Raw genomic sequence first — 27,416 nt, 5'->3', positions numbered from 1 at the left:
TCTTGCTCTCCAGGCTTCAGGCAGCTATCCGCAAGCCTTCGGAGCACAGCGGAAACTCCAGCTGCGCTCCGAAGGCTTGCGGATAGCTGCCTGAAGCCCCGGGAGCACAGCGGGAGTTGGCGCTGCGCTCCGGGGGCTTCAGGCTGCTATCCGCAACCCTTCAGAGCACAGCGGGAACTCCTGCTGCACTCCGAAGGCTTGTGGATAGCTGCCTGAAGCCTGGAGAGCAAGAGGGGTCAGTGCGCACCGACCCCTCTCGCTCTCCAGGCTTCAGCGAAAGCAACGTAAAGCCTCCGGAGCGCGGAGGGAGCGCTCCCTCTGCGCTTCGGAGGCTTCGTGTTGCTATTGCTGAACCCAAGGAGGCTGCATTCACTCCATAGGACGCACACACATTTCCCCTTCATTTTGGGAGGGGGGAAAAGTGCATCCTATAGAGAGAAAAATACGGTACATTCTCCTTCCTCCAGCAGGCGGTGAGGAAGAAGTCATCACAAAGGCTAGTGCGGAACTCCTCTTGAGTGAACTCATCACTGAGGAGAGTGAGGTTGCAGGTGATCAGGTGCAGAAAGATGTCACTGAAGGCCAGATCCCTGAATGTCTCCCTCAGGGTGGGGATCAGCTGGAGAAGAGCGTTCTTGTTCCTCTGCTTAGTGATGTGAAGCACGTAGTAGAGCCCAACCTGGCAGGCAATCCAGTGCTCTTGCAGAAATTTGGGGAATATATCTGGGATTGTGGTGGGGTAAGGTGATGGGCCCTTGCCTTCCAAACGCAGCTTCTGATTGACAGTAAATGTGTAGTCATCCACCACGAAGGTCATCAACAGCGGCAGGAACTTGGTAATCAAGTCTACTTCCATTCTGGGTTCCTTAATCATGTCAATCATGTCCCAGGTTCCCTGTCCCAGTGTCAACATCCTCAAGAGAAGCAGAAGATTGGGGCTTCCCCTAGGTAACATATCCTGCCCAATCAGTTCTTGCAGGTGGCTGATGTTGATGGCAAATGGATCACACAGTATCATGGCTAAATCCCCCAGGACTTGCACTTGCCCTTTCTTCGCTCCGTCGAGGAGGCCTTGCAGCTCTCGCGCCCGCTTGTTGCCCACAAACCTCTCTCTAAGGCAGGAATCCAGGCACCAGGTAAACTTGTGGCAGGGGTCAACCAAGCAGATCTCGCTGATATCTAGGTCATGCAGTGACATGAGGAGCTCTACCCGCAATGTGAAGTAATGGACATTGTGTGTCTGAAGGAACAAGGTCCGCAGGAACTGCAGCACCACGTCATAGAGTTTCATGTTCTTCCCGATCATTTGGGTGAGCTTCTGCACTACTTCTCCTTGGCGCTGTTGTAAACAAAAATTGCCCTTTTCCCTTATGGGGTATCCAAGAGCCCATTTAGAATCCTTACATAGGTTCCCTATTGGTTCCCTATTGGTAGGAGAAAATAACAGAGGCCAACCAGAGAATACTGAGAAGCAAAGCAGCTAGTAAGCCTGATCTTTATTGATCTGTTGCAACAGGGTGCTCCCCTCACACGCAGGAGAGAGGAGAGACCCAGAAAAATGGCACACAAGGCCTTATAAAGACTTTTGAAATGGCCACCCTGTAGATCAAGACCACCCCCAGAAACATCATACATACATCACAGAAGGGGTGTAACCTAAGACCACCCCTCAGATACATCACACCTACATCACAGAAAATGCGGTCTTAAACAGAAATTTGAATATTGTTTTTCTCCTGTTGTTTAGCTCCTGTCTGGCAGGTTACTTGATTGGATTTCCTGGGGAGCCTGGCCAGTCTTTTGTAGTGATACTTAGTTCCTGGGCCAGGTCACAGGCTCACACCCTATTCAAACACAGACATACCCTTATGACAGGATTTGTGAAGGAAAAGACAATGGGAAGGCTTTTCCATTTTCCTTTGACCTTGCAGAGAAAACATTTGGTCAGTTTGGGACAGTTTGGGAATCAAAATGGTTCCAGGTTGGTCTTCCTGTGCTGATCTATGTATGTGCTTGGTTGGTACACTTATGAACATTTAACATATGTCTAAGACATACAGTGCCTCATTTTGGGAGGAGGGCTGAAGAAGTTGTGCAGGACAGAGAGGTCGACGCTAAACAAGGCCTTCTCCTTCTCCAGGATATACCGCTTCAGCAGAGGTGACACCTCGTCACCAAACAGGGCCTGGTTATCCTGCCAAATCTGACGCTTCACCTCCACGGCACACGCTTTGTACAGGTCCTTGTCAGTCATCACCAACTTCAGCTTCTTTTCTGGCAGCTTGGGCAGGTGTCGCATGACACACATCACCACAGGTTGGACTGATGGCACCTTGACCAAGGGAAAGCTCTTCTCCAGAAGGTCTTCTAGCTGCTTGGACCTTTCTTCAGCCTTTCCTTCAGAGGCAACGGCGAAACCCTCTCCAGCAGTTTCTCCCTCAGCTTTTCAAACACAGACTGGTGGAACTCAAGCCTGAGGGTGCCGTGGAGGTCCAGGAACGGCAAGGCGGACTGAAGAGGGGGCAGGAGGATGCCATTTTCGGTCTGGAACTGCTCGATGGCCTTGAGTGGCTCCACACAGCTGCTCAGCGTCTCCTTCAGGTCTTCCCCGTTTGCCACTCTGAGCTCCTGCAGCCCACGAACATGGCGCAGCGCCCTCCTCCTCCGCCAAGGTGGCTGCTGTGTTGGAGATTAGACTGCTTTGTTAATCATATAATGCGACTTTGGCTGGAATTGTCATGTTTAGCTTATTTTGTTCCCAGCATTCTATAGACCAACTGTTTTACTGATAATTTGTTAATCGTTTTGTATGATTTAGGTTGTATTGGTGATTCTCTGCTTAAATTACGCTGCGACTCCTTTAAGACTCCTCTTAAATTTTACCTTTAAATGGCACTTTGTGGGTTGCATGTGTTGTCCCAAGGTCAAACAGTCTACGTCAGCCTCACGTAATACTATAAAAATTAAACGTATTATCTAGTGAATGACAGAAATATAGTATAGCATTGTTTATTCTTCCAAACCTCACTGGTGCCTGTTTTTAAGCAGCACATTTAAGAGAGCAGATAAAGTATGTTTCTTGAGACTGCCTAAATGAGGAAGAAAAAAACTATAGCAAAAGTTTAAGAGACCCAAAATGAAAACTCTTTTCAATCTCCAATCAGCTTGCCCCATATGTGAACTCCTCTTAAATTAAGATTCCTCTTAAATTTAAATTAATTTAAGACCTTTCTCTTAAATTAATTTCAGACTCCTCTTAAATGACGCCGCGACTCCTATATCGCTCGCAAGCCGCTTCGCAATCTATTTGAATGGCAATTCAACCAGCCAAATTCCATTTCTGCGAGCAGCCGCGGCCTCCGCAGTCCTAGAGCGGCACTTCCGGGTCTCGGAGGCCGCGACGGGACCATAGAGCTATAAGCGGGCGGGTCTATGGGCCGAAGGAGGAGCGCGGCGTCGGCGGAAGAGGCGGGGCGAGGAATCCTCCGCCGGAAGCTGCGCCAGAGGGCGCGTTCGGCGCGTGCGCAGGGTCGGCCTTTCGCAGCCGGCTTCGCGGCGCAGAGGAGGGAGAGGCGCCGGCGCGCGCGCGCCTCGGGCCCAGCAGGCCGCGGGAGAGGAGGGAGGTCGCCGGGCCGCCGGGCGGGCGGGACGCCCCACGGGCAGCAGGTACCGGCGAGGGGGCCGCGGAGACCCGCCGCTGACGGGCCCGGGGGAAGGAGCGGGGGGCGGCGTGTGGGCCTTTTCTGAGGGGAGGCGCCATTCTGAGGGGTCTTTCTTGGGGGGGGGACGTCAACCCCCAGGGGCTTCGGAAAGGGGCGCGTGCCTTTGACAGCGCGGGGCAGACGCGGGTCGGAAGTGGCTGTGGGAAAGGGCGCGGGGCGTGTGCATATGACCCTCGCGTAGTCCCTTTTCCCACACACACCCCGTCAAAAAGGCCCTTCGCTTCGGCAGGCAGGCAAGACGTGTGTGTGTGTGTGTACACGCCTATATATGTATCTATATGTATATGTCCGCCCTGCCTGCCTGCTTGTCGAAGCGAAGGGCCTTTCTTGACGGGAGACGCGGGTCATCAACCCCGAGGGTCTTCTGAAAGGGGCGTGTGTGTTTGACAGCGGTGGGGAGACGCGGGTCGGAAGTGGCTGTGGGAAAGGACACGGGGCGTGTATATATGACCCTCGTGTGATCCCTCCCCCCCCCATACACACACACCCCGTCAAAAAGGCCCTTCACTTTGACAGGCAGGCAGGCACACACATATATATTTATGTACGCATATACATATATATATATATATATATATGCAGGTTTTGGTGTCCTCGGGTGTCTTCCCGTGTAAAAGTTGGGGTGTCTAGGCGACGTTTCGACGAGGTCTCACTCGTCATCTTCAGGCTGGTGCTTTCGGCTTCTTGTTACTGGAACAGAGCAGGATCTCAGTGTTTGAGTTCCTATAAATACTGTTGAGGAGGTGTGGTGTATAGCCTCCAATGTTCTGGGCAGAGAGGAGGTTCCCAGGCTAGTGTGCCTTTTCTTCTTTTGTTCCTTAATTACTTGAGGGATATCTTGAGTGATTTCTTGAGTGATTTCCTGAATCCCACTTAGGTGGGTCATTAGGTGTGGATTAGTTGCTAAAGCCTTCGTGTCTTGAACTCTTGAACTTTGTGAAGAGTTTTTCTGAGAAGATGGCTGTACTGCACTTGGTTGTGCTCTGGCTTGGCTTCGTGTATAGGGGCGAGCTGTGGTTTTGTGGCCTGTGCCAGCCAGATCTGTGTAGGGATTGCAGGGGGGTGCAGCATCCGGAGGTGCCACCCTGGTTTGGCTACTGGATGGTGTCTGTAATTTATCTGTGGAGAGGGTCTGGGTTTGGGTCTGGTGTGGTTGATTGGTGATGGCGTTCTGTGTGCCTCTGGATCTGGTGTCAGATTTTGTGGGGAGGGCTAATTTCCAGATGTCTGGCAAGCGGGATGTGTCGTCACGCTTGTTCATGTTGTGAGGGTGTTTCTCTATCTCGATGGCTTCCATGATTATTCTCTTGTGGTGATGTTCCATGTTAAAGAGCAATTTGGAATCTGCAAAATTAATTTCGTGTCCTGTTTCTTTCATGTGTTGGAAAAGAGAGGAAGTTTTTTCTTCTTTTTTGACGGCATTCTTGTGTTCTGCGATACGTGCATTTATTCGTCTGTTTGTTTGTCCAATGTACGTGGCTGGGCAGACTTTGCAGGGTATTTCATAGACCCCTTGGTTTTCCAACTGAATTTTATCCTTGGGGTTTCTGAGGATATTGGCTATTTTTTGGTTGGTGCAAAAGGCTGTTTTGATATTGTGTTTATGGAGGATTTTGCTAATTTTATCTGTAGTGCCCTTGATATAAGGAAGGAGGGCTATGCCATTGTTTTCTTCTGTGTCTTGGTTTTTGGGGGGTGTTTCTTTTTGGATTAGCTTCGTAACCCTGTTTTGCTGGTATCCATTGGCAATTAACACATTTGAGAGATTCTGTAACTCAGTTGTCAAGTGGTCTTCGTCAGCCAGGCGTTTGGTTCTGGAGATGAGAGTCTTGGCTACGGAGTTTATTTGTGCAGGGTGGTGGTGTGATTGTGCATGTAAGTAGCGGTTGGTGTGTGTTTTTTTCCGGTAGATAGTGTGTCCTAGGGAGCCATCAGGTTTTTTGTAGATTAGGACGTCAAGGAAGGGAAGTTGGTTGTTGGCTTCTATTTCCATAGTGAATTGTATTTTGGGGTGTAGGCTGTTGAGATGTGTGAGGAAGCTATCCAGTTTTTCCTTCCCGTGTGGCCAAATTACAAAGGTGTCGTCAACATATCTGAGCCAAAGTTTGGGTTTGTGTTCTGACTTGTCTAAAGCATTGGTTTCAAAGTGTTCCATGTACAGGTTAGCGATGACCGGTGAGAGGGGTGATCCCATAGGTGCTCCTTCTATCTGTTTGTATCTTTGTCCATTGTGGATGAAGTACGTGTTGGTTAGGCAGTGGTTGGTCAGGTCCAAGATGTATTCGGGGGGATTGTATTTGTTTTGAATGGCTGTCAAGGCTTCATTAATGGGCACTTGTGTGAAGAGAGATACAACATCGAAGCTCACAAGTAGGTCATTGGGTTGTAGGTTTTGCTTCTTTATTGTTTCTATGAACTGGAAGGAGTTTGGAACGTGTGAAGAGATGGATTCTGCATAGGGCTGAAGTTGCTTGGCGAGAAATTTAGCGAGATTTTGTAGAGGTGAGCCTATGGAGCTGACTATTGGTCTGAGTGGTGTTCCTTCTTTGTGTATCTTGGGGAGGCCGTAGAGTTTGGGGCATCTGGATGATTTTTCTCTGGGGATGATTCTTAGCTGGATTTCTTCACTGATAGGAGAGGCTTTTATTTTGGATTTGGTGGTTTTTTCCAGATAGGTGGTGGGATCTGTTTTTATAGGTTGGTAGGTAGGGTCTTGGAGTAGATTTGATAGTTTTGCTTGGTAGTCCGATGTGTTCATCACAACAGTGGCATTACCTTTGTCTGCTGGGAGAATGATTATGTTGTTGTCTTTCCTCAGGTTGGTGAGTGCTTTCTGTTCTTCTTTGTGTAAATTGCTTCTGGGTGGTTTGCTGGAGCAGAGGATGTTGGTGACTTCAAGTCTGATTTTATTGGCTTCATCTGGATTGATTTTGGTTAGGCTAGCTTCGACTCCGCATATGATGTTTTCCGTGGGGATGCGTCTCGGGGCGACTGCAAAGTTGAAACCTTTGGAGAGTACTTTGGTTTCAGTTGAGGTGAGGATCCTGTCTGATATGTTATGTACTGTTTGTTTCATGGGTTGTTGTGGAGGGTGGCTGGGCTTCTATATATATATATATATATATATATATATATACACACACATATACATATATATATATATACAGACACATACATATATATATGGGGTCTGGGTTAAAAGACCCCATATATATGGGGTTAAAAGCGGATCTACACGGATCCTCATGGATCCTCCACTTTTTAAAAAATAACTCCAACGAATCCAGTGTCAAATCACACCTGGAAGGCACACCTACTAACTAGACTATAAAAAACATGGATCCAACACTCTGCCACGCAAAGTGTGTGTGTGTGTGTATGTGTACGTACTCCTTGCCTGCTTGCCTGAGGGGAGACGCAGGTCGTCAACCCCGAGGGTCTTCTGAAAGGGGCATGTGTGTTTGACAGCGGTGGGGAGACACGGGTCCGAAGTGGCTGTGGGAAAGGGCACTGGGCCAGGCAGGCAGGGCAAGTGTCACAGGGAGCTGCTGCTTCCACTTCGCCCCATTCTGAGGGGTTTTGGGGGGGTACGTTGCCCTTGCTTGGGCTGCGAGGGTGTTTTGGAAGCGCTCGCCCAGAGATGCTTTTTTTAAGCTGCCAGGTCTGACCATTGGTCTACCCAGCCCTTCATAAATGTGAGGCTTCTTAGAATGGCAGAGTGGGGAAAGGGACCGCAGGAGGGTCATCTAGTCCAACCCCCTCCAAGGCAGGAACCTTTGGCCCAGTGTGGGGCTCAAACTCAGGATCCTGAGTCTCATCTTGTGCCCGCCGAGCCATTCTGATCATTGCTGGATCCTGCCAGCAGCCCATCAAGCCTCTGAAGAAATAGCCAGTTGGATGCTTCTGGAAGCTCACAAGAGGCCATGAAAATTATGGCCACCTCTTTAAAAAGTACTTTCCGGTTCCATCTCTCTGAGCACAATAATTAGGAAGATTCTGCTCAAACCAGCAACCCTGAGATTAATGCTCTGCCTCAACTGAGCTATCCCAGATTTGTTTTGTTATTGTTTTTTATTAGGTGTTTTATTTTCTTGTGGGTTGTTTTTTGTGTGTGTGTGTGAACCGCCTTGAGATCTTTGGATGAGGGGTGGTATACAGATTTAATAAACAATAGTGATGATCAAGACATTAGTGATGCTTTTCTGCGACTGGTGGTGAGTGTCTGTCTTTAGGGCTTCTGGGGGAACGGGGCAAAGGCCCTTTCCCAGGACCCCTACTGCAGGGGAATCATTTAGGTTGTAAAGGGAGAGGATCTCCTGTAAGAAAGCCGTGACTTGCTTCTGCTGAGCTCTTCAGACAGTCTCCCGAACTTCTCAGGATCCGTGCGTAAAGATGTGGGGAGCTTTCATACTGTCAGGCTAGTGGGCTCTGTCCAAGGCAGAGAGGCTGTGTTAGTGAAGCCCTTTGATTTGGAGATTGAACCTGTGCATTTCAAGTGTAAGTTCTACCTGTTGGAATAGTTGAGACTCCATTTTTCTTTTCTTATTTGGGTAGATTTGCCCCAGTTTCTAATTGGTAGTGGAGACACACCCTTTTCTAGTAGTACTGCCTCTCCCGGTCTGCCCCACGGAGAGCCTCAAGGTCCATAAATAGAGGTCCCAGGCCCTAAGGAAGTTAGATTGGCTTCAACCAGAGCCAGGGCCTTCTCAACACTGGCTCCAGCCTGGTGGAACAGCTCTGTCTCATGAGACCTGGGCCCTGCAGGATCTGATTTCTTTCCGCAGGGCCTGTAAGACAGAGTTGTTCCGCCTGGCCTTTGGCTTGGAGTCAACTTGATTCCCTCCCCCTCTTTCTTTTTTCTTTTTCCTTTCTCCTCCTGTGATGAGGCTGCATTTTAATATTTTAATGTTTCAGTATTTTAATTGTTTATTTTAATCTTGTTTTTAAGTTGTATTCATTCAGCTTGTTTTTATTATTGCTTATTAGCCGCCCTGAGCCCAGCCTTGGCTGGGGAGGGCGGGGTATAAATAAATAAAAATAGTAGTAGTAGTAGGTAGTACCCTCCTCCGCCCCCTTATCTAGTGTCAGGGCCCAAAGCATAGAAAACAAGTCATGGGAAGGGATCGAACCATAGATCTTGTGACTTTAGGATAGGTCAGAGGTATCTCCTCCACATTTTTATATTTACTTTTTGCATTGACAGTGGAACCTTAGGCACAAGCCGCAGGGGAGGAGTCAATAATACAGCAGCCCCAAAATGGGGCAGATAAACCAGAAAATCCTCTTGGTTGCAGATGGTAGTATTCTTGTGACAAACCCACAATCTTCTTTGCTAGCACATCAGAGCGTAACTTCACAATGTAATTAAGGTTCAGGTGTTAAAAGTGCACTGTCCAAAGGTTGAGATGCTGGCAGTACATATTTAAAGGGAGGTTCAGGATGCCTTACCTGGAAGTAAGTCCCATTTAAGTCTATGGGGGCTGAGTATTTATTATTATTATTATTATTATTATTATTATTTCAATTTATATACTGTCCTCTATCAAAACATCCCAGGGTGGTTTACTACATTAAAAGCATATTTTACAGAGCAAAATAATAAAAACATAAAGTAGACATAGAACTGCATTGTTAATATCACATTTCTAATACAAATGGGAAGGAATGGTAAATACTTAGAAACATTTTGGGGTTGTAATTGTATAGGGACTTGATTAAACATATTATATTGATGTGCTCAGTTTAAATGGATATGACAGACTGCGGAAAGCCAAATGTGTCATAGTTGATGAGGGTGCAACCAGGGAAAATTAGTATTTTGTCCAAATTTATATATTTATTTCCTAAGCAGTAGTTAAAATGAATCATTGAGTGACTGGCAGAAGCTATTAGTGAGGGTGAAAAAAAGCTCAGGATATGAGTGCCACATGTTTTATATCCTGATGTCTTCCACATAAAGGGGGGGGGGGAGGTTGTACAGGAGTAATGCTCTAACAAATTGTTCTCTATAGAGTGATGGGTTTTCTCTGGAAAAGAAGCACAAAAGTAGGTGCCAAGCAATTCAAGCTATGCTTACATGGTCTAAGCCTTGACAATCTGACTGAGGTAGCTAGTATAAAATTCTGGAATCTTACCAGTTTCCACCTTTTTAGGATAAGCCTATTTTAGACCTGTTTGGCTTGTAGATTCTTTAAATTATCGGGGGGAAATAGTTGCAAGGTTTTAAAAAACTGATGGACGGGCATCTTTTAAAGAGGGAGGCCAAGATTTAATTAAAATATGTTGTCAGTATATACAACTACATCACTTGGCTAATGTCTGTAGAGCCTTACTGAGCTTGCAAACTTCTTGACAAACAATTTAGCCAATCGAAAAGATCTATCTTGGTCATATAACCTGTTAGGGTCCCACCCCATCCTATGTAGTTTGATTGTTTCAGGACATAGAAACACAAATTGAGGTGGAGGTAGTCTTCAGATCCAAAGGTTTCTTCCTCAAACAACTTTAGGTAAATCTCTTTTTTTTCAGGATTATAGCAAGGTGGTACAGTATATCCCAGGCATAATATAAATCAGTGTGTCGGACAACTACTGGTAGGATTAGACAAATCTTTGATAGCTATGTCCAAAGGCTAAATGATATCAGGCATGTATATTCCAATGTATTAATGGGATCACTAGCTGTTTTATATCAGTTGAACCACACATTCTGTTAGGGTGTTCAGACACAAACTGTGGCAGAAATTAGGAATTGAATTATATTGTTACTGATTGCTGCCAAAATTTAGCTAACTTAAAGATAAAAGTGCATAAGTTCACCTGCAAAATGTGGGAGCTCTTAATCACGAACAAGAGCTCAATACAAAGGAACAACCAATTGTTTGGGGGCTTTTTAGAAAAGTGCTTTCAGTTTCTTAACGGTGCTGAGTCCACCAAAACAGTGCACAAACAATCATTTTGCTTTAACTCAGTGACACTGAAGAAGGAATGTTCAGGGTCTACAATTTGTGATTGATTTTGGACCTCGGTTTGTACATTAAAAAATATTTTCCTAAATATTTAAAGTAGCTGCTGGCCTTTTTCGGTGAATTTTAAGGAAAAGCTTCAAAATAAGTATGATGAAAGCAAGTAATGGATTTCTGATTTGAAGTTTGTAGTGCTGTATATGAACTAAGTTCACTTATTCCTGAGTTATCCCAAGAGCGTAGCCATAACACCCAGCATGTCTTAGCTTCACAAGGCCATTGCAGAGCAGAAAAGACGTTGCTGGCCATGAATTTACACAACGCTGGTGGATGAATATTGCCAGTAGCTTATCGCTGCATCTCATTTAGATCAGGGATCATTTAAAACATTGTCCATTGTGTGTTTGTGTATGTGTCTTTGTCTTGTGGATAACTTAAGTTATTCACACATGCAAGTCTTCCTAGCCACAGCATGAAATATCGTAGAATTGTAGTGGTGGAAGGGACCACAAGGGTCATCTAGTCCAACCCCCTTCCCAGTGTGGGGCTCAAACCAATGACCCTGAGATTAAGAGTCTCATCCTGTACCCACTGAGCCATTCTGATCATTGCTGGATCCTGCCAGCAGCCCATCAAGCATCTAAAAAAATAGCCTGTTGGATGCTTGGGCATGAAAACAAGTACTTTCCAGTACCATCCCTCTGAGCACAATAATTCAATTTAATTATTCTAGCTGATAGCCACTGCTAGACCATGAATTAGTCTAAATCTTTTTAAAAACACAATCAAAGCTAGAGACCGTTGTCACACCATGCAGGTATGGAATTTCCTTTTAGACCAGAGCAGGTTAAACACCAGTATTTGAAACAAAGAAATTTCATATTCATAGTGTGTTTTATCTTGCCTGAAATGAATTTCAGTAGTGAAGTGCATTTCCTTGAGACTTTTCCTGGGAAAATATCCCTATGCAAATTACATAACATTTTTCAGTTTGCATCGCAACATTTTCTGATACCCTAGAGAGTTATCTAATTAGCATGTTTATTTTTCTTTTATTTAGTAAATGAAGCTAAAAACTTTGAAGCTGCCAATTATTGCCTAATGTGATGTACTGTATTTGCAATTGGCATCCATTCATTATTATGAATGAACATAGGAAATTATTCCCCGCCCCCCCCCACTACACTTCACTGAGTTTCACTTTATTGGCTATCATTCAGGCCATGCTCAAGAACTGATTCAGCATTGCTACATGCCTGATGACAATGCACTGCAAAACCATGGAAGGCTTCACTTCATATCAATGGCAGCGTGGGTGATAAGATAAAACCTGATTCTATGCTGCAAATTCCTTGGAATCAAACAGAAAGCCACCTGCACCACCTTCTGTTCTGGCCAGCCCAGGTATAAGCAGAAACCATTCCAGTTCATTTCCTTCTAACCCTATAGCCATTCCAGAAGTATACTATGGTTGATGGTATTGAAAGCTGCTTAGAGATTGAGGATCAACATCAGGCTTCCTCAACCTCGGCCCTCCAGATGTTTTGAGACTACAATTCCCAGCATCCCTGACCACTAGTCCTGCTAGCTAGGGATCATGGGAGTTGTAGGCCAAAAACAAGCCTAATCAACATGGAGACATTTCTCCTATTTCTCACCTGACAGCTAGGTCATCCCACAGAGCAGCCAAAATAGTTTCTTTGTCAAAGCCAGGCCTGAACCCCAACTGTAATGGACCCGGAAAATCAAATTCATCCAAGACTGCTGGGTCTGGTTGGCAGCCACACACACCAGCACTTTGCACAGGAAAGGGACATTAGCTAGTCGTCTATATTTGTTAAAGTATTCGAAGTCCAAGGATTCTTTCTTCAAGAATGGACACACTGCCACCTGTTCACCCTCTCTAGGTGAAATTTATTATCTTCAGGACCTGACCACTCCCTTTGCTGCTAGAAGCAGTAAGCCAGGAAGGGCAAGGGGTCAAGCAAACTCATAGTTGTGTACACCCAACCAAGTTACCTTGTCCACATCCCCTACCAACTGAAACTAGACTAGACAGTACGCTGGGTATTTCCACAGATGGGCCAGCAACAGCTAAATCGTGGTTGCAAATGTTTTTATCCTTAAAATGTTTTGCAAACAAGTAACGACATACCACCAAGGCTTCTACTATTTCATCTATAGAGCCAGAGTTTAAAAGGTCTTGAACCGCTTGGGAAAACCCTGCTGGGTTACACTGAGGGTCAATGGAGCTGGTGAAGAATCACAACACCTTTTCCTTACCCTCGGTGGCTTAATACTGAGTTTATACTAGTGTTGGGTTGGATTCTTCTTGAGCTTTCCTCCACTTGTGTTCTGGTTATCTCCCAGCTTGTTTCATTGCCCTCAGCTCAAGTATGTACCATGGAACATCCTTGGCTCTGCTAAGCAGGAGAGGAGGACACATGGAACCAATTGTGTTAATTATTCGGTTCATTTTGGCATTTCACAGATCAGCCAGAAATTTGGCAGGAGCAGCAGTCATAGCTACAAAAGCACCCCCGCTCCCCAAAAAACCTCCTTAGGATCCATTGGTCCCTGGGGTGGACCATCCTAATAGACCCCCATACATGCCCGCAAATCTAATTCGCAACAGGAGGGAGAATTTGCAGCCCAATATAGGTAAGGGGGTGGTTAACAGATTCCTAGTTCAAGTCTCAAAGGCTAGATGTAATTACAAGACTGCCAAAAGAATTTGTGGACGTTATTACAGAGCCACTGTAAATTTTGAGGATTCATGGTGGGCAGTTGAGGTGCCAGAAAGAAGGTTGGAGACAGACAAGTGCCCCTGTCTTCAGAAAGTGAGGAACAAGCTAGGCTGGGAAACTGAAGATCGGTCAGCTTGACATTGTTCCCGGGCAAATTTCTGTTATAGCTTATTAAGTTTGTGAGCATTGATAAAAGAATGCATTGATTCCTAGGAGCCAGCATGGGTTTATCAAGCATAAGTCACGTCAGACCAACTTCATCTCCTTTTTGGACAGTTACTAATTTGGTAGACCATGGAAACGTTCTGGGCATAACATTATCATTATTTCAGCAAAGGATTTAACAGAGTTTCCCGTGGTACGCTTGCTGACAAGATGATAAAATGTGAGCTGGATGATACTACTGTTAGGTGGCTCCACAGCTGTACCCAACAAGTGCTTATAAGCACGACTCTGTTCTTGCTTTTGTGCTGTTGAACATTTTTATAAATGTCTAGGATGAGGGCATTGAGGGGATGTTTATCCCATTTGCAGATGACACAAAGCTTGGAAGGATAACTGACACCATAGAAGACAGAATCAAGGGTCTTGACAGATTGGAATACTGGGCCAAAGCCAACCTTGTGAAATTCAACAAATGTGTAAAGTCTTGCATTTAGGGGCAAAAGTGGTGAGCTTGGCAGCAGTGCTTGTGAAAAGGATCTAGGTATCTTAGTTGATCACAAAGTGAACATGAGCTAGCAGTGTGATGTGGCTGTTGTGAAAGCTAATGCGTTTGTCATATGCATTAACAGAAACGTAGCATGGCTCTGCATCCACTTTCAATGAAGCTGAATATCAAACCAAAGGAGGCAGCTATGGAGGTATTTCAACCTCCTTCAAAGTGAAGCAGGCCTTATCTGAAATGGACCTAAGTACAGTGGACTGATCCCAAAGCTTTGGTCCTCCTTTGGGGTTTTGTAGGGTGTAAAAGCAGCTGTCAACAGGGTGGATAAAAATCAATTATTTTAAAAAATGGATTTTTAAAATACCGTGTTTTTCGCCCTGTAGGACGCACTTTTTCCCCTCCAATACAGGGTTTCGCTGAAGCTTGGAGAGTGAGAAGGGTCGGTGCACACCAATCCCTCTTGCTCTCCAGGCTTCAGGAAGCTATCAGCAAGCCTGGGGAGCCCTGCAGGAGTTTCCAAATTCTTGGTGTGAAACATGCTTTAAAAATGCCCACTGATGCCAATGCAAAATTCAAAGGAAATGCAATCCATTGTCCCCAAATTGCAAGTGGCTCCTGATAGACCTGCAGTGTGGCTCACACTGAATACTGCAGCTCAGGCTACGAGTGGTTTGCAGCAATGCTGCAGTGTTGTCCAGACGTTATTAAACCCCTTATTGAAGTTTGGACTGAAGCTGAAATAGTAATTTAAAGCTATGCTGCAGTGTTATCCATTGCCTTCCCCCCCCACGTTGCAGGTTGGGCTTGGAGAGCAGGACCTAAAAACCCTGCAGGGTAGCTCACGGTTATACACCTATGAAGGGATGGAGAACTGTGCCGAGGCAGGGTAGCTTCTAGCAGCTCTCTGCACTGTATTCACTGTTAATACGCTATGGCATTTTGTTGTGAGGTCCTGCTTCTGTGTACTCATACCAAACTGCTCCCTTGATGCTGTCCTTATGCAAGCAAAATGGTACCATCCACACACAAGGGGAGAAGGTTTCAGCAGGTTCAGGGCAACCCGAATTTTGCTGTAGGACTGAAAAAAAAAATAGGAAGAAGCAGTTTTGGGGAAGCCCCTGCCAAGGAGCCCAATGAAGACTCACCATTCACGGCAGCCATGAAAAGCTGATTGATTGTTGTGGGCTGGGGGGGGGGAATAATAATAAGAATACTCCTTATTAATGACAGCTCTTTTTTATCTTCTGAGAGAAGGAATAATAGAAGGAATAATAATGTTTGTTACTACATTATGTATTTTTTCTGTTTTTATATTGTAAACTGGCTTGTGACCCTCAGATGAAGGGTGGTATGGAAATTTATTAAATATAAACAAACAGGACAGCTTCCGCTAAATTCATGTAGTTTTTCTGCTTTGACTGTATAGGTATATTTATATCTCCCATTTCTCCCATCATGGAACTCAATGTGATGGGTGTATGTAGAATTTCCAGGTGGTCTTTTATTCAGGCATTACCAGAATGATGCAGCCTCATTGATTTTAAGTTGTCAATTAGTTCTTCTTTTCCTTTCCTTTCTTGTCAATTAGTTCTGAAGCACATCCTTTATCACCTCTGTTTGAGAAGATTCACTGCTTCTGACCAGTGTCTCAGGTGTGAGAATCTGTCCCAATATTTTCTGCAGTGAATTCACTTCATTTCTTTGTCCTCCTTCAGTAATAGTTCGGTTCCTTTGTCACTTAATGTTCCTTTTCGCTCTTGCTAGCCTCCTTCTGAGTTATTTTAAGAAAAGTTTATTATCTGTTCTTACCAGCTTTTATAGCAACTTGCACAAATTCCTCCTGTGCCTTATCAGTTTATATTGGTTTTTCCAGAGTCTCTGCTTTTCTTTTTAAATTCCCATTTGGACAAGACTTCTGCATTTTTAAAGGAAGCATTCTGGCCTTTAAAAACAAGAGTTTCCCTAGTGGTGCTATTGAAACATGTTGGTATCATCTTAGACTTGGCTATATAATCAACTCCTAAGATAATGATTTAGACAACCTCTAGATTTTCTGAGCATATTTTACCCTTTTGACTCTCCCTTTTAGTTTCCTTATTTTAAATCTCCTTGCCTTTTTGAAATCTTATTTTTTGAAACTAATTATGATGGTTTTCGACTTCCCTGGCAATTCTTTGAGCATGTTTCTCTTGAACTTGATAATGTCTCAGTCTGTTCAACTAAGAGATACAGCAGCAAATGTAACGTTGCCATTTTATGGAACGGGTATGTAGGAAAAGCATTGAAGATTGTACCGTACATCTTCCCTTTTGTACCCGCCTGCTTCAGCTGAGGGTACCAAATGCCACGTAGCCTGACATCTAGAGATTTTTTCAACGGGGTTTGCATGGTGAAGGGGAGGATAAGAGCAGCTGCATTGATGATGGATCAGAACACATTTGAATCCAGCATGTTTGTATCTTTTGAGCTATCGCAAAATGACTTGTCTCTAAAGCTGAGCCCCTTAGATGTGGATGAAGGACTTTTGCACACCACAAATACACATGGACAACTTGTGACACAGTTGTAACTTGTGTTGCTTTCATATTAAGGGAAGCTTGGAGCTTTATGGAATTTTTAAAGTGTGTGATTTATTTCTGCCTCTGCTTTTTGGTTTTATATAATTCTTTGATAATACCTTCAATATATATATGAATAAGGGTTGACTCTCACATTACCTGGTTAGCTGTGGGCTGCAAGCCATGTGTAATCCTTAACCAGGTTTCTTGTGACCCTGATTCATGCCTCATGCAGAGATGGTATGGCATCAACTAAGTTTTACTCAGTGTAGAACCATTTAAACAAATGAACGTGGCTAATTATTTTAACTGGGTCTACTCTGAGTAAAAGAGTACCACCCAGAGTGTGTGGGGGAGAGGAGTGGGGTGGCACAGAGAAAGGAAGCGGTATTTAGTCCTGAAATGCGGCAAGCTCTGCCCTCTTCCCATGAGTCAAAAGCCCTTCATTGGAAAAAGAGGTCCCCATAGTGTTGCACACACTATTGAGGTTGTTTAGGTCTGCAGAGAGCAAACCATGTGGCTGATCTAAATGGGTGGTATGCTTTTTCCCCCTTGTAACCCAAAGTTCACACACATACCTTGTGTGTTCCATTCCCTTGATGCCACAAACTGTGTGTGGATGAATATTGCAACAGTGAGAATATTTAGCTCTCATTTGAAACTGGCGTCTGCTTCTCCTGGAAATGAAATCTCCCCCTTGCTGCCTGCAGAGCATGTTCCTCTGAGAATGGAATGATGCATTGCAGTGCGCATTGGGGCAGGCAGGGGTGGAGTCGAAAAGAGATGATTGCCAGGAAAGGCAAGATCTGCCTCCTTCCTTTGCAGCTGATTGACGGCTCTCCGTGTCTGGGTCATGCTGCTCTGTGAGTGGTGGTAGGAGTGCCTTACAAGAACCCTCTATAAATGAAATTCATGATGTGGGAAAAGCCTAACACTGTTAATCTACCATCTTAATCACAATAACATGATCTCAGTTTAACTTAATTCCATTTACATGTCTCATGTTTGCTCATAACTGGGTGTAAAAATAATTTCAATCAGGGTTATTAAATCAGTGGGACCAGAAGTAGTGGACTTAAGTGACTACACAAATTAGGGCAAATATGAGCTAAAATACTGCGCAGAATTTTTGCTGTCTTGTTTGTTATTTGGGGATAAGTTCTATACCAGTAGAGCAAAGGCTTTCTGCTGAAGCCACGTGGACTTCAAGGGGAGCCAGAACTGACACTTAATCTGACATCTATATTCACTCTTACTTCTACAAAAGCTATAAAGTTGTTTTTCTCCACTGCTTGCTACCTTCAAACGCTTGGAAGCACTTGCATAGGAATAAACACTTTTTCCAACCTTCCCTCTGCCATACTCATTCAAATAAATGTTGCAGGAGGAATATTAAATTTTTGCCTCTTTGAGGTTACTCTGGCCAGGAATTAGGAAATTCCCTAAAAACACTGTTGGGGTACATAAGGGGGCTTAATAAAGAGTTCCGCAGAAGAATTGACCCAAGTGCAGATCTTCTGCCTTTATCCCTGTATGTTTGACACCACACTTCGAGAGTATATCTTCATCAGAATTATTATTTTAATCTGCTCTTCGTCTTAGCCAAGTGAACTTGCTGGGCTAGGGGTAGAGTTACTCTCTTGATACCTGCCTTTAACATGTTCTACCTCTTGTAGGGTTGGAAAGAAATCTATGGGCATTGCTAAAGTCAATAAAAAATTCAATTGAACAAAAGAACAGAACAGAAAATGCTCCTTTGACCCATATTTTCTTTCTAATTACATTGCTGTTTAGAAATCATGACAACTTCAGGAAAAGAGAACTTCCGACTGAAGAGCTATAAAAACAAGTCTCTGAATCCTGATGAAATGCGCCGCCGGCGGGAGGAAGAGGGCCTCCAGCTACGGAAGCAGAAACGAGAGGAGCAGGTACGCTCCTCCATAGGCAATGAAAATGAGAAATCCCATATTCAATTGCAGGATCCCTTGCCTTGGGTGTCACCCAACTTTGGATGGGCGGGGGAGTAGGGCATACCATTTTAGAGCGTGAAACATAATTTTTGCAAATTTACTTTCTCAAATTTATTCAGTGAGGGGTCTTAAAAATACGTTTTTTTGTGTGAGGAATTCAAACCTGCTGTTATTTTTGTGATTGGACAACATTTAGCTTGATAAACCTCCGTTTGAATAAAAAGCACGTGTTTCCCTGGATAAAACATACCCTACTAAGCATACAGCGTAACTTTGTAATCATAAAGCAACAATAGAAAGTAATGACATCAATTAATAATAAATTTAAACAGCAAGTTTCATCAAGTCTTGCTTTGATTCATTCTTGGACACCAGCCACCATCTTGCTTCTGCCTCTGATGTAGCCTTCAGGAGTCTCATGTTTATACTCCCTGCCTCCTGCCTCTGTGCCTTGTTTCACACACTTCTGTATAGACTGAGCATGGCAAGGCCACTGTGGAACCTGCATGGGCTCATTGATGAACTGACTGATTCTGCTGCAGTAAGACTATTCCAAAGGAGGCTACCCTGTCAGACCAGTCTAGCAGCTCCAACAGAGACGAAACACAGAGGCTGATGGAAGCTGTCTCCTTGGATGTACATAAAGATCTGCCAGTGTGTCGTCATCTCCGCTCCTCAAGTCAGCGATATTTTGGGCGCCAGCTCTCCTTTGCTCACTATTATCTGAGCACAAGAGTGTCTAGACTATCATTTCTCTGAGTTCATATCATGCTGAACGCTGTGTGGTTGGCAAAACAGCATCTACTACAGCCTTATTTTGCAACCTAACTCGCCATAGCTGAAAGAAGATGATGTGTGGACCTTCCCCACAAGAGTGTTTTACTTTGATGTTGTGTGGTGTAGTACATCAGATTAGGACATGGGAGACCAGGAATTCACTGATCTGTGGCCCAACTTTATGATTTCTATATAGTGTTTAATAAATCTTTGGTTATATTCTCTCAGTGTATAAACAGTGTTAGTTGTAACTCTGTAATTTCTCTGCATATCTCTCTCCAGTTGTTTAAACGCAGAAATGTTGCTACAGCTGATGAAGAAGCGGAAGAGGAAGTTATGTCAGATGGCGGCTTCCATGAAACCCAAATGAATAACATGGAAATGACTTCTGTAAGTGGAGCAAAGACTTGACAACTCCATTCAGTTTGCTTTTCCAATAGTGCCAACTATGATTTCTAAGGCTGCAATCTCAAAACACACTTCTCTGGAAAGTGGTTCATCTACGATCACTTGGACATGCCTAACTTGTGTATATTTTGCAGCGGTTGCTGCACTCTGCCACTGAAAGTGCCCTGTAAAAGACTTGTTAAGGGAGCGACCTAGACTTTTCCCCTGCCTGTGGGACTTTACAGAGCACTGGGGCCATTGCCACATACACAGCCTTGTTGCTCATGAGGGCCAGGGTAGAAAGTGAATCTTGTGCAGTCTTCAGGCCCAGGTCGGGCACCACACCATAACATGATGGCATTGGAACCAGCTTAGGATCCAATGTTTCAGGGCTCTCTGTTCACCCCTGTTGGCAGGGATCCTGCCAGTTTCCTCCTGGCATATTTGGCAGGCAGAAGCAGGAGGTCAGCTCTGGTGACTCTTGGGAGACCAGCTTAGCCAGGAAAGCTGGGCTGACAGTCACCTCCACTCATTCTAGCCCCTGGTCCGGAGTAAGGGGTATTTGGATTGTTCAGCCTGTCCAGTAACAAATGGCGCTATCTTAATGATATACCTCTTTTCCACTTCCTTCAAGCAGTTTGCAGACCAGCAGGTATGAAAAAAATTAATAACGATGCAAAAAGTCAGTTCTTAGGGCTTTTTAGTGCCAGCCAGACTCACTTTCTTACTTTGCAATGTGAATACATAGATACCTTTGATAAATTTGGAACTGGGCTAGGTATATGACATAATTAGGGATTACAAAGGTGGTTTTTGTTAAATAGCTGATGGGGGGGGGGATCAAATCAGGACCTTGCCATGGGGGGAGCTGCTTTAACCTTTTGCCCCTGCCACACTATCTCCTGCTCCTGTTTTCAGTGGTAGTTTTGAGAAGGAACTTTTCTGGCTGGATTTTAGACAGGAAATTATATTTTAGATACTCTCACTCCCTTCTGCATTTGCACTTGCAGTTGCCTTCATTGCATTTCCTCTTTATAGTAACACATTGAGAAGTATTTGCCCTTAAATTTGAGGCAAAAGTAACAATATTTTTCCTTTGCCGTTGCAGAGTGCAGTGATCACATCTGATATGACTGAGATGATTTTCTCCAATAGTCCAGAACAGCAGCTCTCAGCCACCCAGAAATTCCGAAAACTACTCTCAAAAGGTGAGTGCTAGAGGTAGTTATGAAAAAGCTCAGCTTCTGTTCCTGTTTGTATCCCAATATAAATGAATGCCACTAACTTTTCTGTAACCCCCTGAATCCCCTGTTGGTCCTTTCCTCACCAGTTGCATTCACAACCAGCCAATACCCCCCACGAGCTGGGGTCAGGGGGACGAGTGGAGCAGGGCATGGTTGGGAGATCTGGAACAGCTTTGACTATTGGCAGTTGGCTATTTTATTCTGTGTTGTTGTTGTTTACCTGCTTGTTTTATGTACCCTTTTGTGTTTTATGTCATATTCGTCTTGTTCATTGTATGGGCATCACTGTGCGCAAAGGTGGAATAGGTGGGGTTATATACAAATCATCAACCCGCCACGGCCTTCCTGCTGACTTCAGCATGGAGACTGCAGCCACTGAGCAGCTGCCCTCCGCTCCCTGTGCAGTCTTGGATCCAGGATGTTATTAGAAGAGGAATGTTATGGTGGAGCCACTCAAAACTGATGTCAGACAGGCAGTGCCTGTGCTGCAACCTCATTCCCCAGTTCTCCTTTGTTATGTAAGGGTTTTAGGGATAGAGGTGCTTCTAATCTTGTCATTAGGCAGCAGGTGGCGCTGTGGTTTCACTGAGCCCATTGGGCTTGCCGATCAGAAGGTCCGCGGTTCAAATCCCTGCGACCGTGTGAGCTCCCATTGCTCTGTCCCAGCTCCTGCCAACCTAGCAGTTTGAAAACATGCCAGTGCAAGTAAATAAATAGGTACTGCTTCGATGGGAAGGTAAATGGCGTTTCCGTGTGCTCTGGTTTCTGTCACGGTGTTCCATTGTCCCAGAAGCAGTTTCGTCATGACCCGGGAAGCTGGCTGTGGACAAAGGCTGGCTCCCTCGGCCTGAAAGCAAGATGAGCACCACAACCCCATAGTCGTCTTTGACTGGACTTAACCGTCCAGGAGTTCTTTACCTTTACCTAATCTAGCTCAGTGGGTTAGACCGTGGTGCTGATAACACCAAGGTTGCAGGTTTGATCCCTGTATGGACCAGCTGCATATTCCTGCATTGCAGGGGGTTGGACTAGATGATCCCCAGGGTCCCTTCCAACTCTACAGTGCTATGTTTCTACCTTTAATCTTGTCATTAAACTTTGGGACCTGTGGCTTTGGAACACTTAAGTGGGGCAGCAGGTCCTAGGGTATCAGGTTATGGGACAGGTCCTAGGGTATCAGTTAAATTAATAAAACAATAAACGGCTGTTACCTGTTTCTAAATGGGAAATGTCACATTGCAGGCATGAAAGACCCAAGTATAAGAATGGAGGGTGTAGAAGATTGCATGTAAAGTAATAAACTGAATGCCTTGGACAACTGATATGATCTGTTTCTTGTGTAAGCACATAGCTTCACTTGAAAGGGTGGAAAAACCTACTCTGGTATCTTTGTGCTTTCAATAGAACCGAATCCTCCTATAGATGAGGTCATCAGTACACCAGGAGTGGTGCCCAGGTTTGTAGAGTTCCTCAAACGGAAAGAAAACTGCACTTTACAGGTATGTGTGTTCTGTTCCTCAGTTTTATAGAATAGACTTTGATAATTAAAGTAAAAAAAAGAGGTGGGATTTTCTTAAGTAAAGGCCTGTGGGCTCTTGCAATAAATGCTGTCTATCCTAAAGGACTCAGTCGATTTAACCTTGGGAGTTAATTAGAAAATATCCTTGAAATTCCATCGAGGAGAAGATGGCCTGCTATAGACTTATCTTCAGCCTTGATAGGTCAGAGTGCCAGCAGTGCCTCCTTCCATGATATTTTTTGACTGTAAGAAGGTCAAGAAAGTCAATTCACTCCTTCTCCCAACTCCTGGTTTTCCATTTCTCTTTTCCGGTGGACACTCCTGGGGCTCCTGCGGGCCACTGAGCAACCCCTGCCCTCACTGGGCTGGTTTTTAGGGGGGGATGCTCTCTTTGGGCTCCAAGTTGTCTCAGAGTTGACCATTGGAGTGAACAAGTGGGAATAATAACATCTGCTCAGGGACCTGTTTCCTCTGTGCAAGACTTTTTGCTTCCCCCACAAAAAAATCCAACATTCTTTGGCTACTGGCAACACTTTGCCTTCACTGGGTTGTTACACAGTGGGGTTTTTTGCCCTAGGTTTGTATTTTTTAAAAGAGCTTTTTGTACGTCTGTGAACTTCAGGAGTTTCCCGGTCTGTGCTAATACCTCCCTCTCGTTTCTGAGTGGATCCAGCTTGGCCCATTTCTCTTGGCACTCTCTACCTTGAGGTCACAGTTAGAGGGAGCGGTGATGATATCACAAATGGCTGAGAGTGACTTGCCTAAGGCTTAAACAGTGAGCTCATGAAAGAGGCAAGAATCAAATTCCAGGTCTCTCTTAGCCATCATTTTACATCAGTTTGAGTTGCCTTTATAAAATGTGCCCAGTGAAAGTAAATTTAAGTGTCTTCAAGGTTAGCTGTTGTGTTTCTTTGCATTTAGTTACCTTTTTTAAAAAAAAAAGTCCAGGGAATTTGTTTTTATTTTTATGTTGAAGCAATTTGGGATATGATCCCTTCAAATTATGTCCCAACAAAGCTCTTCAGTTTGTGATATCAGGAGAAAAATAGGTACACATTTGACTCTGCTGTTACCTATACACCCTGTATTAAGAACATAGGCCACTAGTCCAGCATTCTGTTCTCACAGTAGCCTTCCTGTTAGAGGCATACACTTTTCTTCTGCACACACTTTTTAATGAATGCTAATTGCAGCATATCTGTCTGATAATGCAATATTATTTGCAGAATTGTGTATTACATAGAAAGCAGATGAGCAGGATGTTAGTGTGAGAAAAGCTGATTAAAGTGTCTGCTAGATGGCTTGTGCTTGTTGCCACCTCTGGCCAGGTGCATGGCATGGCAACTACCCCAAATTAGTGTAGATTTCTGGTCCAAGCATCATGTCGTAGACAAACCGCTGCTGAAGAATGGCTTCCTCTCTCTCTCCTCTTCCAGTTTGAAGCTGCCTGGGTGCTGACTAACATTGCCTCCGGAAATTCCCTTCAGACTCGGATTGTGATCCAAGCAGGAGCTGTTCCTATCTTCATAGAGCTACTCAGCTCAGAATTTGAAGATGTGCAAGAACAGGTTAGTGTCTCTAAAGGCAAGATAGCATAGAGGCTGCTGCATATCGCGCACGCCACTGGGTTTCCTCCTATTGCTAGATTCAAGTCCTCCAGCTGCTGACGCGCATCTGGTTTAAAAAGATGGCAAACAAAAGTCTTAACTTGCGAGATGCAGAACCTTTGGCCCATGGACTTAATCCGGGCAACAGGGATGAGTTCTTTTCATCCTCTTCACAAAATCCTGGGTGTATTCTGAGTTTTTCCACGTGCACTGCAATCAGGAAGAAAATTGCTTGCCACTTTCCAGCTGATCCGCTGAGCGTGTGTGTTTGCATGCTTGTCCTTCTGATCACAGCGCAGCAGGAGGGGAGGTGTAAACCTCTCTGCCCAGAGCAGCGTCTTGGGGAATTCAGATCAGCCCTCCTGGCTGATCAGCCTGGATCAGGGGAGGCGTGTGGAGGGCCTGGTTTTCATCCCTGTGGAGCATGCTGAGTGGAGAAGTTTTAAGGATTGCTGTGATTGGGGTTAAAATAATGCCTCCACTCCTTAGCTGGTTTGCATGGATCCCAAGGGAAGGGGCAGCTGAGCAGAAGGCAGCGTGTTGGTATTATGTGTTTCTGGGTGTAATTTTTGGTGGGTGCACACTTCTGATTCTAGTATATAAACCGTTTAAATACATAAATAAGGGGAAACAGTAACTCTTTAGAACCTCAATGATTCCTATTGCCTCATGTTCAAACAACTCAACTTATCTAGCAAGCTGTGACTTGGCTCAATACTAATAGGTGGGAGCAGTCAGGCTGGCTCATATATGAATATGATGTTAAGACAATTATTGGTGCTGAGATACAGGACAAGGGAGGGTTGCACTCTCAGGAAGGTTGATCTAACAGTATCCTGTCTTCTTTCTCAGGCTGTTTGGGCCCTCGGCAATATTGCTGGGGACAGTACCATGTGCAGAGATTACGTGCTGGACTGCAACATCTTACCCCCTCTATTGCAGTAAGTTTTCTAGATGGTGTTCAGGTTTATTTGCCAGCAGTGTCCAGTAGAACAACCCTGACTGGAGTGGTTTTGTGTGTGTCTGTGTCTGTGTGCATGTGCTCATACAGATGAGCACTGCTGCATTAGCGCAGAAGAATTTGGTGTAATGTGCAAACTATTAGAGACACTTATTGTCTGACTCTACCTAGATAACTTTGTAGTTGATATTTATTGCTTTAATGTAGTCTGTTGGGAAGGATGCATAGAGAGGAGAAAATATTTCATCATTTGGCCAGCCCTACAAGCGAAAGGTAAGCTTAGGCTGGAATCCTGATTCCACTAACATAGGAGTAAGCCCAACTGAATTTTAGGGACTTACTTCTGAGTAAACATAGTTAGGATTGTGCGCATAGGGGGTGTTCCTATACTTGCACACACCCACACACCCCATGTCATTCTGTGAAAGCATGACATTTCCTCCTGAACTTCTTGGGAATAAAAAATACAGTAGTACCTCGGTTTTTGAACATAATCCGTTCCGGAAGACCGTTTGAGTTTCAAAAAGTTTGAAAACTCAAAACAGAAATCTCAGTACGGGAAACTCAATACGGAAGCTGCGTTTCCAGTTCGACTTTCGAGGCACGTTCGAAAACTGAAGCATTTACTTCTGAGGTTTACAGCACTCGAATACCGAAACATTTGTCAGCGGAGACATTCGAAAACCGAGGTACCACTGTAACTATGGGAATTTAACAGGGTTTTCTTTTATAAGCATGATTTCAAGTTAGAAAGCAGATACCTGGTAGTTTGTGTTCAGTGTCCTCTTCTTCTCGTAAGCTTTCTGTTGCAATACTTTTTTCTCTTTTTTGTATTTTCAGATTGCTTTCCAAACAGAATCGTCTCACCATGACTCGGAATGCTGTGTGGGCACTCTCTAATCTTTGCAGAGGAAAGAATCCTCCCCCGGACTTTGCTAAGGTAGGAAATATGGACTGAAAAGCGTTGCCTTTTGTGGATAAGAAAAGGAGTTTACAACATTCCTTTCTGGAGCAGCCTTCTTAAATATCTGGAGGCTTTTAAGGAAACAAAGTTCTCATCAAGCCGCTCTGAGCCCGGCCTTGGCTGGGGAGGGCGGGGTATAAATAAAAATTATTATTATTACCTCTTTTTTAAAAAATGTTTGCTGTCATGTATTCTTCCAGATGGGGTGATGGGAGTTGTAGTCCAACAACAGCTGGGGGACCAAGTTTGAGAAACACTGGTTTAGGTCCTTTGTTGCACATAGTAGTAATTGTGATGACAGGCATGCTTATTCCATTGGTTTTTCACCCCTCTCATTTCTTTGTAGGTCTCACCCTGTCTGAGTGTGCTGTCATGGCTGCTCTTTGTCAACGACACAGATGTCCTAGCAGATGCGTGTTGGGCACTCTCATACTTGTCTGATGGACCCAATGATAAAATCCAGGCTGTGATTGATGCAGGAGTATGTAGGAGACTTGTGGAACTCCTCATGTAAGGACTTTAGATCAAGCAAATTTATTTAATCAAGCAAGTCTATTAAACGTTGTCCTTTTACTTGCCGTCATGTCAGGCTGGCCTTGGCTTTTATTTCTTGCTGAAAGTGCAGGTGTGAATACATTATTTGGGGCCCAAAGCCACCCGTTTTGAACCACATTGCAGGAACAGTGGTTATTATGTCCATATTACTTAAAGAAACAAAGGAATAAATAGAACGCAGTGGCCTTGCACCCTGGCAGCAAGACACAACAGTTGAAGACGTGACTATGAAACAAATAACATTAGACTCTGTTAAACTGAAGCCTTTCTTTTCCCCCCTTTTTAGGCATAATGACTACAAAGTGGTATCTCCTGCTTTGCGAGCCGTTGGGAACATTGTTACAGGGGATGATATCCAGACCCAGGTATGAACACTGCTCACTGCAACAACATTTACTGATTCCACTTTTCACAGTAACTGAATAGAAGTAAATCTCTTTCTTTCAGTCCTCAGCCTTAAGAGGCTTCCTAGAGTTGAACATGTATTGTGGGTTATATCCAATGAAAATGTTGCACAAGCAGAACAACTTCTGCTCATACAACGGAACTTTTCCTTCCTCTCCACCCTCTGTGCACCCCACACATTCCCCTCCAAATCTTTTCTGGGGGTTCTCCCTGTCAGCATCGCCCTTGAGCCAGTGCCACCGACTCATCCACTTCAGCCACTCTCTGGGCCAGGCGAGCTGGGGTAGCACTTCCAGAGACCACCTTCTGCACAGGAACAGGTCAAAGTGCTGTGGACTCACAACTCAGAGTTGTGAGCACCGGATTCAC

The 27,416-nt window shown here is 44.6% G+C and overlaps 2 protein-coding genes across 2 annotated transcripts in view; one reads left to right on the top strand and one right to left on the bottom strand.

Annotated features, from left to right (window-relative positions):
- Positions 1 to 400: 400 nt before the first annotated feature.
- Positions 401 to 3,760, bottom strand: LOC310668225 (negative elongation factor B-like; the record flags this gene model as incomplete). The annotated part of the gene is given in 4 exon segments (XM_083421247.1): positions 401 to 1,339; positions 2,063 to 2,415; positions 2,418 to 2,679; positions 3,671 to 3,760. Coding segments are annotated over 4 exon segments (1,644 nt in total).
- Positions 3,468 to 27,416, top strand: part of KPNA1 (karyopherin subunit alpha 1) — a 33,237-nt gene continuing 9,288 nt past the window's right edge. The window contains exons 1-10 of the mRNA XM_083420151.1: positions 3,468 to 3,666; positions 18,453 to 18,586; positions 19,688 to 19,795; positions 20,901 to 21,000; positions 22,441 to 22,535; positions 23,992 to 24,123; positions 25,015 to 25,103; positions 25,964 to 26,063; positions 26,434 to 26,597; positions 26,929 to 27,007. Coding sequence (XP_083276277.1) covers positions 18,458 to 18,586; positions 19,688 to 19,795; positions 20,901 to 21,000; positions 22,441 to 22,535; positions 23,992 to 24,123; positions 25,015 to 25,103; positions 25,964 to 26,063; positions 26,434 to 26,597; positions 26,929 to 27,007 — 996 coding nt within the window. The 5' untranslated portion in view covers positions 3,468 to 3,666; positions 18,453 to 18,457. The remainder of the gene's footprint in view (positions 3,667 to 18,452; positions 18,587 to 19,687; positions 19,796 to 20,900; positions 21,001 to 22,440; positions 22,536 to 23,991; positions 24,124 to 25,014; positions 25,104 to 25,963; positions 26,064 to 26,433; positions 26,598 to 26,928; positions 27,008 to 27,416) is intronic.

Source organism: Podarcis tiliguerta, assembly GCF_965153285.1.
Source record: "Podarcis tiliguerta genome assembly, chromosome: 17".
NCBI classification, from domain to species: domain Eukaryota; kingdom Metazoa; phylum Chordata; class Lepidosauria; order Squamata; family Lacertidae; genus Podarcis; species Podarcis tiliguerta.
This window is presented reverse-complemented; position numbering and strand designations above follow the sequence as displayed.